Source organism: Eptatretus burgeri, chromosome 7, assembly GCF_056783735.1.
Source record: "Eptatretus burgeri isolate ZD-2024b chromosome 7, Ebu_testis_v1, whole genome shotgun sequence".
NCBI lineage: Eukaryota > Metazoa > Chordata > Myxini > Myxiniformes > Myxinidae > Eptatretus > Eptatretus burgeri.
In genome coordinates, this window is record NC_140967.1 from 39,066,006 (window position 1) to 39,083,184 (window position 17,179).

Genomic DNA, 17,179 nt, shown 5'->3' on the forward strand with positions numbered 1-17,179 from the left:
CATTGGTGAAGTGGTGCACCAGCCATAAATGTTTTGATTGAAATCTTTGTTTACCTTGACAGTCAGTGTGCACATGCAGGCCATAACATTTTTTACCAATTGAGCTATGTCATCAAATCTTCAACAAACTATTATTATGACATTGTGGAGAACACAAATTAATAAAAATGGACAATTTTTTTTTAAACTGTAGTTTTCATCCAGTTTAGTTTGAGTACAAAGCTAATGCAGATGGGCTTTGCATTTTGAGATGCTTTCTAGTTATGCTTTGGTTGGTTCGATTTCAAAACCAAACACATTTCAAAAATTAAAAACATTACCAAGTCCAACCATGATAACTTATTTAACCTTGCATTGTTAAATTAAAGGAATTCACCATTCAGCAGCAAGATTCAACCCAATTAATTTCTCAATAATTTTTGAGGAAGCAGACCTATCTTGCCTTTGTTTGTCCCTGAGTGGCTGTGTTTAAAGCATATGACATTTCACAGCCAAGGAGGGACCTGCAAAGGCAAGCCGTGTCAGATTCATCAAAAAATAAATGTTTATGTTTTCACTTGGCAGTCAATTCACAACTCCAAAAGAGATGTTTTGATGCAATGGACCTCAAACGATGAGGCATGTACAAATGGCGGCTGATCACGGGTGATGTGCGGTGACAAACCACGGCTCGTCAGTGGGCTCCCAAGACACGAGGCAAACACTGCACGTGAAGCACATGGCCCTGTCATCCCCATTGGTCGTTGGCTGTAAAAACGACAGAAAAAAATCTTGTTATTTATACTCTTTGACCATCTATCTCCCTCCCCCAACCATCTTCCCAATCCCAGACATCTCTCTTGACTCTTGTGATGGATTGTATTCCTTTACACTACAAATAAGAACATATTCGTGAAGGAAGGAACGCATGCATTTTAGATTACTCTGGAAAATTTAAGACAAATATGAATCTTGGAGTGATTTATATGTATATAAAACAGCCTGTGCACCAGAAGCTGCCAATCTTGTCTTGAGCAACAACACCTCAGTCGAATCTCATTTTGCTGAGTTACAAAATCAAACGTCAATAGTAATGATTAATTGCTCTGTATTATGAGGGGGGGGGATTCCACATATGATGCATACAATTTACGTAGATCGATCCTTCGGCTGGATAAAGTAGGATGGGGCCGAAACCGAAACATGAATGGAGAGGAGAGAAGAGAGAAAAGTGTGACAAAATATTTTATAGAGTGGACAGTTTTTCAGTCATAGACAAAGCGGTTGCACAAAGAAAAAATATATATATATATATATATATATATATATATATATATATATATATATATATATATATATATATATATATATATATCAAAGAGCTAAACAACTAAGAGTAAATGAGAGATTGCATCAAAAGCATGAGATGCATGTGTTTGTGAAACATGCAGCAGGTAGTTTTCCATGATGACAGAAAATGCAAAGAATTCTCAGCTCTGTATGACCAAAAATCATAATAAAAATGTGGGTTACGTGTATGAAGCAAAAAAACATAACTACTGCTTGTAATTCAAGACACCTCACTGTACTGGAAAACGTGGGGACAAGAATACTGCACTGTGAATGGTGGAGTCTTGTAATATCCTCCACCACCTGGAAGCGGCGCTACACGATACACATTTACATAGAGAATTTTCCTCGTCCCTCCCCCTTCCCCCCAAAAACCAGCAGCAAAGATAAAAACACCCCTGTACACTAATTGGGGTCATGCTAATCAGATGTAGCAAGTCCGAATGTAATCAGCCCAGAACTGTAGGAGGAGTAGCGTGCCAAACAAACACCAACACAATCACACACACAAACACACAAACACCGGTCCATGAATTATTGCAAGGATGTACACACCAACACATCTGTGAATGTACTTTGTCGATGAGCATAAATGGACTTCGTTTTTTTGTGTTTCATCTTAAGAATGATTTAGTTTCGAGTCCCACATTCCACAGATCGTTTCCACATTTTTCCCCAACTGTCATCGAAAATTAGATTTTCATTTCATTATTACTTCCACCACTGAAGGTGGATGAAGGTTAGGTTTTTACCCCCGTTTGGTTGTTACTTACGTAATCTAAAGATTTCATAAGTATATTGATCAGTTCCGTTTCTGTTTGTTTGTTTGTGTGTTTGTGTGTTTGTGTGTTTGTTACTTACGAAATCAAAAGATTTCGTAAGTATATTGATCAGTTCCGTTTCTGTTTGTTTGTGTGTTTGTTCGTGTGTTTGTTTGTTTGTTTGTTTGTTTGTTTGTTTGTTTGTAGGCACGATAACTCAAGAACAGAAGAAGCTACCAATGTCAAATTACACCACGTGATTCAGGAGGGTGATGGCTAGCGCTCATTAGATTTTAGTCAAAATCGGTCAAAGGTCAAGGTCACAGTGAGGACAATCATCAAAAAAAATTACAACTCGAGAACGGAAGAACCTACCAATGTCAAATTACACCACCTGATTCAGGAGGGTGATGGCAAGCGCTGATTAGATTTTGGTCAAAATCGGTCAAAGGTCAAGGTCACAGTGAGGTCAAACATTCGATTTTTGATGGTTTGGTACAGAATAATCGTAGAAACTTCTGGTTTGCGTCGCTACCTTCCCACGAGACAGCTTTTATTAGACAAGGTCAGAGGTCAAGTTGACGATTTCGTAAGAACCAGTCAATGACTGCTTGTTACTCACAAAATCTAAAGATTTAACAAGTATATTGATGCCTTCCGTTTCTGTTTGTTTGTTTGTTTGTTTGTTTGTAGGCACGATAACTCGAGAACGGAAGAAGCTACCAATGTCAAATTATACCACGTGATTCAGGAGGGTGATGGCTAGTGCTGATTAGATTTTGGTCAAAATCGGTCAAAGGTCAAGGTCACAGTGAGGTCAAATATTCGATTTTTGATGGTTTGGTACAGATAACTTGAGAACGGAAGAAGCTACCAATGTCAAATTACACCACGTGATTCAGGAGGGTGATGGCTAGTGCTGATTAGATTTTGCTCAAAATCGGACAACGGTCAAGGTCATAGTGAGGTCAAATATTCGATTTTTGATGGTTTGGTACAGATAACTCGAGAACGGAAGAAGCTACCAATGTCAAATTACACCACGTGATTCAGGAGGGTGATGGCTAGCGCTGATTAGATTTTGCTCAAAATCGGACAACGGTCAAGGTCACAGTGAGGTCAAACATTCGATTTTTGATGGTTTGGAACAGAATCATCGTAGAAACTTCTGGTTTGCGTCGCTACCTTCTCTAGAGACAGCTTTTATAAGACAAGGTCAGAGGTCAAGTTGACGATTTCGTAAGTACCAGTCTATGACTGCTTGTTTGTTTGTTTTAAGGAACGATAACTCAAGAACAGAAGAAGCAACCAATGTGAAATTACACCACGTGATTCAGGAGCGTGATGGCTAGTGCTGATTAGATTTTGGTCAAAATCGGTCGAAGGTCAAGGTCACAGTGAGGTCAAACATCCAAATAAAAGTTATAACTCGAGAACGGAAGAAGCTCCCAATGTCAAATTAGGCCACGTGATTCAGGAGCGTGATGGCTACCGCTGATTAGATTTTGGTCAAAATCGGTCAAAGGTCAAGGTCACAGTGAGGTCAAACATCAAAAAAATTATAACTCGAGAACGGAAGAAGCTACCAATGTCAAATTACACCACGTGATTCAGGAGGGTGATGGCAAGTGCTGATTAGATTTTAGTCAAAATCGGTCAAAGGTCAAGGTCACAGTGAGGTCAAACATTCGATTTTTGATGGTTTGGTACAGAATCATCATAGAAACTTCTGGTTTGCGTCGCTACCTTCCCAAGAGACAGCTTTTACAAGACAAGGTCAGAGGTCAAGTTGACGATTTCGTAAGTACCAGTCTATGACTGCTTGTTTGTGTGTTTGTTTGTGTGTTTGTTATATTGCCAAAACGAAGTTTTTGCAAGATATGTTCGTCAGCTTGTATGTTTTTTTTTTCATTTTTTCATTTTATTTAATTTTTTTTTTTTTGTCTGTAATCACGTATAAAAAATTCTGCAGAGCACAGTTATCATTGGAAATTTTTGTAACTTCGCATATCAGAGGCCTATTGAGGTCCCTTTCAGCGCATAAAATTTTGAAGGTCAAGGTCAAAGGTCAAGGTCACTTTGTCGCAAATCAGGGGAGTCGACGAAACCCTTATTTTTTGAGTAATTTTGATCGGATCGTCTTCAAACTTCATGGGAATATAGTTCATGGTCTGGCACTCAGCTGATTAATTTTTGGTGGCGATTGGCCTTGACCTTCATATGTTTTTTTTTTATTTTTTGTTTTTTTTTGTCTGTAATCACTTATAAATCACTCTGCAGAGCACAGTTATCATTGGAAATTTTTGTAACTTCACATATCAGAGGCCTATAGAGGTCTCTTTCAGCGCATAAAATTTTGAAGGTCAAGGTCAAAGGTCAAGGTCACTGTCGCAAGTCAGGGGAGTCGACGAAACCCTTATTTTTTTGAATAATTTTGATCGGATCGTCTTCAAACTTCATGGGAATGTAGTTCATGGTCTGGCGCTCAGCTGATTAATTTTTGATTAGCCTTGATCTTCATGGTTAGCGCCTCAGGTCAAACATATTTGACCCCCAGGTCAAATTTTCAAGTTTTAGGAACCATATCATGAAGTACCTCAAATTGAACACCTTGATGAGTGCTTTCTAGATATGTCAAGCTTGAGACATTATGACGTCATTTGGTGACGTTATGAGGCAAAAGCATATTTTTCATGGTTACTCCGTAGAACGATTCTCATCGGAATCTCTCGTAGGCAGATATTCCTCAAGGAGTCGCTCCTGGTGGATAGCAGCTCTGTTCACCTCAGTGTGACCTTAAAGAAGTCACACGTGGTCACCTCTTGGCAAGATACGGGTCTTTTGGTAAAAATCTGACGTTTTGGAGACGTTTTAAGATTGTATAAAAAATATTTCACTCGACGTGTCACGGGTCGTCCCATGATGCAGTGCGCTCGAGCAGACGCGTCGTTGAGTTACGTTAAGGTACAATTGCGTGGAGAAATGGAGATTTTTGCTTCGGTCGACGTTACGATTTTTGATGGTTTGGTACAGAATCATCGTAGAAACTTCTGGTTTGCGTCGCTACCTTCTCCAGAGACAGCTTTTATTAGACAAGGTCAGAGGTCAAGTTGACGATTTCGTAAGTACCAGTCTATGACTGCTTGTTTGCCTGTTTGTCAGTCTGTTTGTGAGCAGGATATCTCAAAAAGTTATGGACGGATTTGGACTTAACTTGATGGACAGGTTGAGTGTGTGACAAGGACGAATTTATTTGATTTTGGTGAAGATCCCAATCCGGATCTGGATCCGAGAATTTTTTGAAGCCATTTTTCACCGTTAAGCGATAGGGGCAAAAACGATTTGTAGCACGATATCTCAAAAGGTTGTTGACGGACTATGACAAAACTACGTGAATGTGTTGGGTAGGTGACAAGAACAAGACAATTCGATTTTGGTTCAGGTCTGGATCTAGTTCCAGCCTATCAGTGGGATACAAAACATTAACTGTTCAGCCTGGCAGGGGTATGCGTTCTCCCAAGTGCCATTCTAGTTCCTTATGTTTGTGTCACCTTGATGGCAAAATATACTACCAAGGGGTTCCATAAAGTATTTGTTGTGCAGTGTTGAGGAAAATTGAATTTTTTTTTTCCAGTGTAGGTACACAATTAAATGGTTATTTTTCCATTGATAATTTTTTTGGGGGGGAAATGGAAAAGGCACTTTTTTGAAATGGAGACATCACTGGCTCCAGAAACAGCCCAAACATTTTCAAAGAGTGATAAAAAAATTTTCCCCACACCGTATGAGAAAACGTTTTTACAGCCATTTTTCCCTGCTGTGCAGGGGTTTGGCTTTTTCTTGAGGCAATGTTTTATGGCCGGATGCCCTTCCTGACGCCAACCCTGGTCGCCTCTTACGACACACAGGGATATGGTACACCTATTCTAACCAGGGCATACACCGGGACCAGTACACTGGCACTCATTTTGCCGACCTCGGAAGGATGACAGGCTGAGTCAACCCCCTGGTGTATTAATTCAGTGGCCCAACGGGGCTTGAACTCAGGACATTTTGGATCCCAAGCCGCTGCCCTAACCACTGCGCCAACACCGTACAAAAACAAAAATTACAGCCACAAACAATTAAATTGTTACTAGCAATTTCTCCAAGCATGATAATTACTATTGATTAAACTTTAACCTGATGGTAGAAGCCAGCTTGGGCCATTGGGTCTGGCTGGGCCCATCGATAACTAGGATGGGGCCAGGAAGTAAATGTTTCTCTGCGATTTGCTTCGCTGAACATTAATGTCCTGGAAGGAACAAACAAGAAAGTAAAGAAGACCATTACAAACTCACAAGGTAAAATAGAGTTAACAATGTCACCCTGAAAGTGGTTTGAAGTTTCAACAGGTCTCACCTGTCCAAGGGCCTTCCCGGTCCACCACCAAGGTCAGCCTGCACGCTGGGCAAAAGGTATGACAGGCGATCCATCAAAGAAGCAGCTACGGGTAGAGCTGCTGCATACAACCCCAACCGCTTCAACTCACTGACTACCGCTCCTGCAACTGTTTTGAGCTGGTAATGAGGCAGGCAAATCTTCACCGTAGCCCACTTGAGAAGAATGCAAGGGTAAGTGCATGCACAAGGGAAAAAAATGACAACAATATCAACAAGCTTCTGATTTTTTTGTGTTTTTTTTTACAACAGAGTGACACATTAAGACAGCCACAAACTGGTGACACCTTGCTAAATCTGTCTCTTGGAGTATGCTCCCCCTTCGTCCCTTCAAATGGCACCACAGCCAACTCCACTCGTGAGTTATTTGGAATGCCTCAATTCGGTATTTGCGTCAAAATCTTATCCCAAACCCTCGTACACAACTACTCCTGGACTCAGTGTCTTTCTTACAGGAGAAAGTTCAGTTTCTGGCAACCCTGACTGATTCTGCAACTGAATTGGACGGTATCAACTCACATGTCCTAAAAACCTGCTCTGCTGCCCTTGCACATCCTCCTTCTGGTCTCTTCACCCTATCGTTTGCCCAAGATCATCTTCCATTTGCTTGTCAGTCAGCCAAATAAAATGCATTACATAAACATGGTGCAAAAACAAATCCTCTTAAGTCAACTTATTAGCTTACTTACACTCATCAGCAAGGGCATTTAATCCATCATTGCAATTGACACCAAACCCTTCCTTTTCTCCAATGGAGTGATCTCAATCCATCCGGTTGGATTCAAAACGCATGACTCTGCTTTGGACATGCTACTTTTTGCCTGCCTCATTAACAATGGTTGGAGTCCCTCAAACTCAGGCATGAGACCAGGGCTGCCTCTCTGGACATACTGTATCTCAGTCCTATTCCTAATCTTCATACATGATCTTTCTGAGTCTCTGGAAAATCCTCTTTACCTCTTCGCTGATGACTCAACCTTCAAACAGAGCATCCTTCAGATAGGCAGACAGCACAGCAATCTTCCTTCACTGCAGACCTTGATAAGATCATGAATGTGTCCAACACTTGGAAAACGTCTTTCAATCCTGACAAATCTCATTTTTACTCTGTCTTTCCAAAATGACCATCTTGAGAACCCTTCCATCTTTAACAAAAATCTTGAAGAAGTTCAGTTACTCAAATGTTTGGCCTTCACCATCAGCCATGATCTTTCTTGGGCAAAACCACATAACTTGGTCTCCAAAGCCAGCTGCCGACAGGGCATCCTTTATCATGTAAAGTCTTTCTTTGGCACATCTGAACATTTATCTCCGTACAAGGCATTCATCCACATATTGATGGAGGACTATTCTCCCCTTTTAGTGTGGTATGAAGAATCACTGAAACAGCTTCCGTAGGATTTTTGTGCGAAAATAGATTTTTTTTTTTTTTGCTGTATTGAGTTGATTTGAAATCCTGCTACTGGAAAATGATGGGGTTCAAATTTTCCGACCCCTCGACCCCCATGGGGGGCCCTTTTTCATCCCGAGACCCCCCCCCCCAACCGGATTGAAAAAATCACAAAAATAACTGCACCAATCATTTTCCCGTGCCTAAAAACCCATAGGAAGAGGTACTATGTGACTGTTTCTGGCTATCATGAAAAGGACCCTGAGTATGACGCCGATTGTCACCGGAAATCTGTAGTAGCCACCAGAAGTCGCTAATAGCCACTTCCGGTCGCTTCGAGAGTGTCATAAATGGAGTCAGTATGATCTAAAACCCCTAAAACGACCCAAAGATCATGAAAATTGAATCATTATTAGCGAAGATAGGCGAGGGGTCAGTCTGGGGAGTCCCGGGATGAAAAGGGCCCCCTACGGGGGGGGGGGGCGTCGGAAAATTTGAACCCCATCATTTTCCAGTAGCAGGACTCCAAATCAACCCAATACAGCAAAAAAAATCAATTTTAGCACAAAAATCCTACGGGATGACATCATACCACACTATTTGGGCTGGTGCCACTACCTCATACGTCAGCTTGATGCCATGGAAACCTCGGTCTTCAAAAATAATTGGTATCTGCCACAATGAAGCGAAGTCTCTGGGCCTATTACTTTTACATTGCACAGGTCGGTGGTCTCTCTGCCAATGATGGTTTCATTTGGACATTAAATCGTGAAAAAAAAAAAAACTTCACAAGACTTTCATTGCATGGGCATATTTTTTAACACAGCAACAACGTCAATATCCATTTATCCTCAGAATGACACTGCAACATTTCTCATGCAAAGACATTTTTAAAATGTCTGAAACAATGTGGAAAAAATTCCTTTCAACATTGAGAAGTGCCTGCTGGTGGGATTCGTCAGTACAGTATATTGGTTGGTCTGGTCTGTTATTCTGTCTGTCTGTGTCTCTCTGTCTGTCTATGTGTATGTCAATCACCTACAGGTCACAATTCCACATCAATCTTTACGAAACTTAACTGTCAGTTAGTGATATGCAATAACTAGAAGCCTATTGTTTTATGAGGTCAAGAGGGTCAAGGTCACATAAGATCATCACTTCTCATCCGATTGAGTTGAAATTTGAACAGGATTTGCATATTGGGTCACCGAAGCCAGTTGTTTTGAGGTCAAAATGTCATGGTTGCATATAATCGTCACTTTCCATTCGGTTGGCTTGAAATTTGAAAATAATTTGCATATTGGGTCACTGAATTGGTTCAAACACGAGTAGCCTATAATTTTTGAGGTGAAAAGGACAAAGGTCAAGGTCGCATCAAATCGACAATATTCATCCGATTGACTAAATTTGAACCAATTTTGAATACTAGGTCACCTAATTCGTTTACCAATCAAAAGCTCGACTATTGTTTTTGACGTCCAAAAGGCAAGGTCGCAGTGACCGATTTTGCAAGTACCGGTAGATGGCTAATTGCTTATTTCTTTGGTTGTTTGTTTGACGTATGTGCATTGCTGAACCGAACGAGGGAATGAGTTGAAAACTGGTGGTTGGACGGGAAGGTTTTCCGTGGGTGTAGGGGAAAAACTTTTTAACTGCCTAAAAACTTCATCAAGAGAATTGAAGTCCACCCCTCTCTTGAACCTCATGGAACTGTTTTTTTTTTTTTTTAAACCGCCGAAAAACCACGTACAGATCATGATATTTTCTATCCCCGTACATGAAGTTTTAAGGTGGTTTAAAAAAAAAAATCAGTTACAGTGGGTTCAACGTAGGGGAGGACTTAAATTCTCTTGATGGAAATATGCATGGCATCACACCAAGACTGGTGGGACCAAGTATTAGAAGTCATACTAAAATACGATAATTCTGGGGTAATTAAGGAATTTGTACGGATGGTTCCTTCACTTGTTTACACAACTTAGAAAAACAAAAAGTTAATTGTAATCTATTCTCACACACACACACACACACACACACACACACACACACACACACACACACACACACACACACACACACACACACACACACACACACACACACACACACACACACACACACAGCATTCACTAGCACAAAGCCAATAACCAAAAAAGTATTACTAAACCATCAAATATTCTGACAAATCTTCATCATTTAATCACAAAAGACTGGTTCCAATAAATCCAATAAAGAAGTGGTTTCCACCATTTCTAGGTGGGCGAACCCCTTCCAAACATTCAAAATTCTGTGGACCACCATGAATGACCATCGTGGTGATGTGATATGTGAGTATCGTTATTACCTCTGCCACTGAAGGTGAAGGTGGTTATGTTTTCACCCCTTTCTGTCTGTTTGTTTGTATACAGGATATCTCAAAAAGCTGCGGACGGATCCCGATGAAATTTTGTGGACAGGTTCGGCGTGTAACCACAATGAGTTGATTTGATTTTGGTGAAGATCCGAATCCAGATCCAACTACTCAAGTTTTTTCAGTGATTCTTCACCATTGAGAGATCGGGCTAAACCGATGTATAGCATGATGTCTCAAAAAGTAGTGGACGGATTCAGATGAAACCTGGTAGACATGTTGGGTGTGTGACAAGGAAGAATTGACTCAATTTTGGTGAAGATCCAGATCCGGATCTGATAATATTTTAAGTGATTCTTCACCATCGAGAGAAAGTGCTAAACTGATATATAGCATGCTATTTCAAAAATGTATTGGGCCCGATATGTTCTCGTGGATCAGGCATTACGTGGTGGAGGTATGCGCTCTACCGAGTGCCCTCCTAGTTTTCACCTACTTTCTTTTTCAACGAGCCTGATTTGTGTTGTTGTTTTGTATATGCAGTCAAGGCTTGTGGAAAAGCTAATACACTGAACAGATCAGGACGCAACAGAACAAAATCAACAGAGAGAGGGGAACCACCAACAGCAGGGTTGAAGGACAAAATATAATAATAATAATAATAATAATAATAATAATAATAATAATAATAATAATCAATAACACCAGTTAATTCATGTAAAAAAAAAACACCAAATAAGGCAGTCCAAAGACTGAAATGTGTATGGTTTACATTGTAAGGTATAAAATAACAGTAATCATTACACAATGATTGCATCGAAATAATCAGAGACAAAAACAATACCAATTGGAGAAAAAAAAAAGAAGAAGAAAAAAAAAAAAAGATTGTGGTCTTACAACAATAATAACATGAACTATTGCACATCTAGAATCACGAGATATTAAAAAAATGGTGGCCAATATGTTGTGGCAAAATGGTGATGAAAACAGACAAGATGTACAACCAATAACGTACTCATGATAACGAGGTCAACAAAGTAGTGAGGTAGGGAATGGTTGGCATTTTATACCTTTGCGTTCTACAATGGAGAAGGTCAATAAAGAAGATAACCTCAGTGGCTGTTTCTCAAGCAAAATAGAGGGAGACTTTGAAAAACAATGGGTGTGGGGAAGAATGATGGGTAGTGGAGGACGCATGGGGTGGACAAGATGGATACAGAAGCACTCTCAGGAAGGAAAACAGGAAATTTGGAAAGAGGTGGGCTTGCGGCCAAGGGAGGGGATGTTGATGGGGGTATAAAATATCATGATCTGAAATGGTGGTGAATCGCTGTCTTGAAGAGTTGGAGGGAAGAATGAGATTGAAGAGAATGTTGAAGTTGGTCCCACAGTTGGGGATCGGGGGAAGAGGAATAAATGAATGGAGGTGAGCAGTGATTCTGGATTTTGGGAGTTTCACCAGAAGGGGGTTGATGGTAAACCACGTGCGTCATGCAGAAACCCGGAGGGTGGGGGTGGGCTGGTGGGAGGAGGGAGCAAAGCACAGAAAGAGCAGAAGGTGCAAGGCCAGAAAGGAGGCAGAACAACACAGAGACCAACGCCCTGTCTGGGATGGGAAAGTGAGAGCCCCGTAGACTCAGCCTCATCGTGGGAGATTCCAATAATCATGAAGGCTTTGGTTTCCATGGTGTCAAGCTGAGCAAGGTGTGAGCCAAGTGTGCCAGCCCAGAAGGGAGATCAGTACTCCAACAAGCTGAGGATGACGACCGTGTTGGTGGATAGGAGTTAAAGTGTGCCAATAAAGGACTTTGTATGATGCAGGACGCGCAGTCGGTGACTGGCTTTGAAGGCAAACTTTGAAATGTGGTTTCAGACAGTTTTTTTTCGGAAAGATGGAGAGCGAGTGTGAGATTTGTCAGGATTAAAAGATATATTCCAAGTGCTTGACCAGTTTGTTATTTTTTTTCTCAAGGTTTGAAAAGAGGGAAGAGGCTGCTGCTTGTCTCTCTGAAGCATAAGTGATGTCACGGCAGAGGGTGGAGTCGTCAGAAAATAGATAAAGGGGATTTTCCAGAGTCAGATAGATCATTAATGAAAGTTAAGACGAAGACTGGGCATGGAATACTGCCTTGAGCCACTCCAGCCAAGACAAGGAGAGGAGATGAAAGGATTCCATTGGGAGGCACACGTTGGTTATGAGGGTAAATGAAGTCAGTAACCTAAGTTGGCCGCGGATGTAGGGTCCGGCAATATATTGAAATACCAATTATCCCAGAATAATTTTTCATATCGATATACTGGTATTGGAATTTTGAATACACTGGTATACCGAGAAAACCGGAATGAAAAAAACTAGAATCAGTGATGTGGGGTAACCGGTGATGAGCTGACGGGGTGAGGCGGGAACATTGAGGATGTGGGGTAAGTGAGGAGGGATACAGAAAGGGGGGACACGAAGCTTTAAGAGAGTGGGGGCAGGCGAGGGGAGTGGAAATCGTGGACATGAAGTGGAGGGATGCCGATTTTAAATTTCCAAATTTGACAAACGGAGATAAAGATTATGGAATAAGAAGTAATAATTATTGTTGAAGGCACGGCAAAAGGTGGTGATGAAGGTTGCAGAAGGTTGGTGGACCGAGCGATTAGCAGACAGACCGTTTTGGAAAATATCTCCAAGAACAAAAAGAAGAACAAGAAGAAGAACAAAAAGAAGAACAAAAAGAAGAACAAGAAGAAGAACAAGAAGATTGTGATGAAGAAGTAATACGTGTGTAGTCCTCCTGATGGAGAAATAATGAAAGTGAAGCATTTTAAAATGTTTTTAAATGCTTTGAAAGGATGAAGGAAGAAGCGCATATATTCAATGAACACTCGGTTTGGAGATACTGTCGGACGCCGCTATTGGCGGATTCGCTATTTGCACACCTTGTGTATTTGTGGTTTATAAAATGCGACCCACTTCGAGATTCACAGCCATGTGCTTCACATATTCACGAGAGTTTTTTTTTTTCCATGTTTTCGCGGTTTTTCATGGGACTTTTGATTTTCGCTTATGAATCACAAGCAGCTGGGAACCTATCCCCCGTTTTCCAGTGAAACAATGACCCGACATTCGCGGATTCAACATTTGCAACATTTTCCAGGAATGTATCCCCCGCAAATAGCGTTGTCCAACAGTATTGAGAAAGGGAGGAGGTTGTTTTTTGTTTGATTTTATTTCTTCAAGTGAGTTGAAGAAATAGGGTAATGGTGAGGAGGTAAAAGTAAAATATTTATGAAGAAATAAGCCAAACGAGGAATGCGGAGCCAAAAGGGACACAGATTTTTCACAGTTGCTAACCGAGGAACAGTTAAAGTAGGCCTTAAACAACACGAAAACAAATTTGGCGAATACAGCACAAAATGGAAGGGCACTCGGTAGAACGCATACCTCATCCAGTAGAACATATCAAGTCCAATAATTCTTTGAAATATCATGCTATATATCATTTTTGGCCCCATCTCTCAATGGTGAGAAACTTTGAAACTTAAAAAAAAAATTATAAAATCCTCGTATCGGATCTGGATTCGGATCTTCACTAAAAAATCTCTTCAATTTGTCCTCGTCAACCCCCAACCTGTCCACCAAGTTTCATCCGAATCCGTCCACAACTTTTTGAGATATCGTGCTTTATATCGTTTTTAGCCCCGATCTCTCAATGGTGAAGAATCATTTTAAAAATTCCAGTAGTCGGGTCTGGATCCGGATCTTCACCAAAATCTAATCAGTTTGTCCTTGTCACACACCAACCTGTTCACAAAATTTCATCCAAATCCATCCGCAACCTTTTGAGATATACTGCACACAAACAAGCAAACACAGACAAGGGTAAAAACATAACCTCCTTCCACCTTCAGTGGTGGAGGTAACAAGGTACAATTTAACACAAAATATTGGACAGGAAACAACAACAAAACGGAGACAAATATATATTGTTGCATCAACGGCTTAACGAACGTCAAGCTCTTCATGGCGGGACATTAAAGTCCGGCGATGTTGCGATTGGCTCAACTGGGGTGTTCCGAATTAATGGCGGAGAGCGCGCGTGCGGGTCGTGAGGAGAGACAGGAGAAACATTAAAGCATTTAAACCCAATTGGTTTATTTCCCAAACCACAATAATCAAAAGAACCAGGTATGATGTAATCGCAACGGAGGAGATGACGGCAAGTTGGGATTTGGAAGAAAGGGAAATTACCGAATCGATAACAAATAATTATGTGCAAGGAAGTAAAAGAAATCTAAAGCAACTAGGCACCACACTGCGAACTCAGTCACATACAAAAAGGGGTCAAAACCAGGGGATTCAGCTCTAGGGCAGCGGAGACGGGGACGACGACGACGACAAGGCGAGCGGACGATGGGCAGGATGATGAGGAGACGAAGCACATGGGCAGGTCGACAAAACGGGGCAAGGCAGGAACGATGAAATGGGCAGAGGCGGATGAGCAGGCAAAGAATTAAGACAGGCACAGGCAGGCAGAGGCTGGCAGAAGCAGGCAAGCATGATGACCTCCTCAGTGCGGGGAAGCTAATGATATTTTCCCCATCCATTCTCCCGCCCCACCACCCTTTCCCACTGTCTGCACCGAGAGCCTCAGATTGGTGACCAATGTCGTAATATGTATGGTGTGTGTTTAAAACATATATTTGTGCTTTGGCTTGACATACCAAGAACTTACCTTTGCTACTTTGTGGTTTACAGGTGGTTCCTGCGTTGCAATTTTTACTCCTTCCCTTAACTGGCCCATGAAGTCATCACAACCTTCTGTCCCAGACACATCAATTTTTTTCTGACATACTGACAGCAGCTGCTGTGCCTGTGAAAAAGCACAATTTCTATCGTCAAATAATACAGTCAGTTTCAACACAAAAATCACAACAATGTCTCAATTCCCTTAAAAAGAGCCCCTATTATTAGACAGTGAATGCTAAGTAATTAGCACATCACAAGTTCGTTAAAAAGGTTAATAACAGGAAAAAGTAAGATCATTAAAGTGAATTTAACGCTTGTTAACACATTTAGAAAGCATTTATCAAATTCCACAAGCAATTGGATTGCTGGAACTGCAAGGCAGAAGCTGATGTTGGTGATTAACCTCCGCTGCGGTATCAGCAACACAAGAATAACCAGAGCCTCCGACTGCCATCCCTTCAGCAACTGTAATCACATCTATGATAACCAGTCAGCGTGTTTAAATCCATTGTTGCTCTTGCCTCATAATGGTGTGACCCTCGGTTGAAATCCAATATACTGTGTTAATTTGCCCAATAATGTCTCCATGTTATTTTTCCCACAAAGGCGTAATGATGTCTTATTGTTGACTAGCAAATACAACCCCTCTCTTCGCGAACAGTGGTGTGAAGGTGAGCTGGGGGTGGAGAAAGAGAAAGGGATAAAGAGGGGGGAGGGGAGGCAGAGAGGACGGAGGGAAGGGAGGGAGGGGCGGGGAAAGGAGGGAGGCGAAGCGAGGAGTGGGTGAAGAAGGAGAAGCGAGGAAGGGGAGAAGAGCGAGGAAGGGGAGAAGAGCGAGGAAGGGGGGTGGAGGTGGGGAGAGCAACACCTCACGAAACGTTGCTATAAACTGCAGCAGGGAGGGGGTGTGTGTGTGTGTGTGTGTGTGTGTGTGTGTGTGTGTGTGTGTGTGTGTGTGTGTGTGTGTGTGTGTGTGTGTGTGTGTGTGTGTGTGTGTGTGTGTGTGTGTGTGTGAGAGAGAGAGAGAGAGAGAGACAGAGACAGAGACAGAGGCAGAGGCAGAGGCAGAGAGATAGACAGACAGAGAGATAGACAGACAGAGAGAGACAGACAGAGAGACAGAGGTGTGGGAGAAAAGTGCTGCATTTTATTTGGAGGGGGGAGTGAAGAGGGGACAGACGGTGAGGGGTGGATGTGGCGTTAGTAAAAAGAATGATATGTTTATGTTTAATGACCAAACACAAATAAATAAAAAATCTCATGTCAGCATAGCTGTACACACAATAACACAACAGAGTTTGTAAAGTAATCCGCTGGCACATCTGCAAAAACATTGAAATCCCAGTTCAAGAAAATCTGTGGGAACATTAAACAAAAGCATGGAATGAAAATATTGAAATACTGCGCACGTACGACCTCGTGATCCCATCGAGCGTGAACATCGAAAACAAAGCATTGCGACCAGACATCACACTTGGGTACAAAAAATGAGAGAAGGCGGCATTGCAAAGTGAGGTGTTAATACCAGATATTTTGGACTAAACAATGCAGAAATCAAGAAAATGACCAAACACCAAGACCTCAAGAATGAAGTGAAAAGATCCCGGAAGCTGAAGAATGCCAATGTTGTACCAGGGTTAGTTGGACCAACAGGAATGATGACAAAGAACCTCACAGAGATCTTAAAAACCATCCCCGGGAATATTATTTCAAACGAATGACAGTGGAAGCTGTCCTGGGCTCAGTGACGATCCTGAAGAGAACCCTCAGCACAAAATTTTGAAAACAGAAAACTTCACAGCTTGGTCCGTGGATCGTGACCCCTTACCGAAATAAAGGTGGATACTTTGAGCCCGCCCTGGGAGGACTATATTCCACATTCTGAAACCCGCATATGTAAATACCAATCAACGGCACGTGTGCATACACACACACACACACACACACACACACACACACACACACACACACACACACACACACACACACACACACACACACACACACACACACACACACACACACACACACACACACACACACACACACACACACACACACACACACACACACACGTCCAAATGCCATTGTGGTAATACAGTTTATGTACATACACACATGTGCAAATGTACACACGTATCAAGTAAATAAAAACGACCAACACAAAGATTTACC

General features: G+C 41.6%; 1 protein-coding gene across 11 annotated transcripts in view; it reads right to left on the bottom strand.

Annotated features, from left to right (window-relative positions):
• BIRC6 (baculoviral IAP repeat containing 6) overlaps positions 1–17,179 on the bottom strand; it is a 443,632-nt gene that overhangs the window by 409,208 nt on the left and 17,245 nt on the right. For all 11 annotated transcript variants that reach the window (XM_085888090.1, XM_085888088.1, XM_085888086.1 and 8 more), the window contains exons 3-6: positions 14,991–15,128; positions 6,492–6,685; positions 6,273–6,384; positions 665–747 (exon numbers count right to left, since the gene is read on the bottom strand). In XM_085888090.1, coding sequence (XP_085744216.1) covers positions 665–747; positions 6,273–6,384; positions 6,492–6,685; positions 14,991–15,128 — 527 coding nt within the window. The remainder of the gene's footprint in view (positions 1–664; positions 748–6,272; positions 6,385–6,491; positions 6,686–14,990; positions 15,129–17,179) is intronic.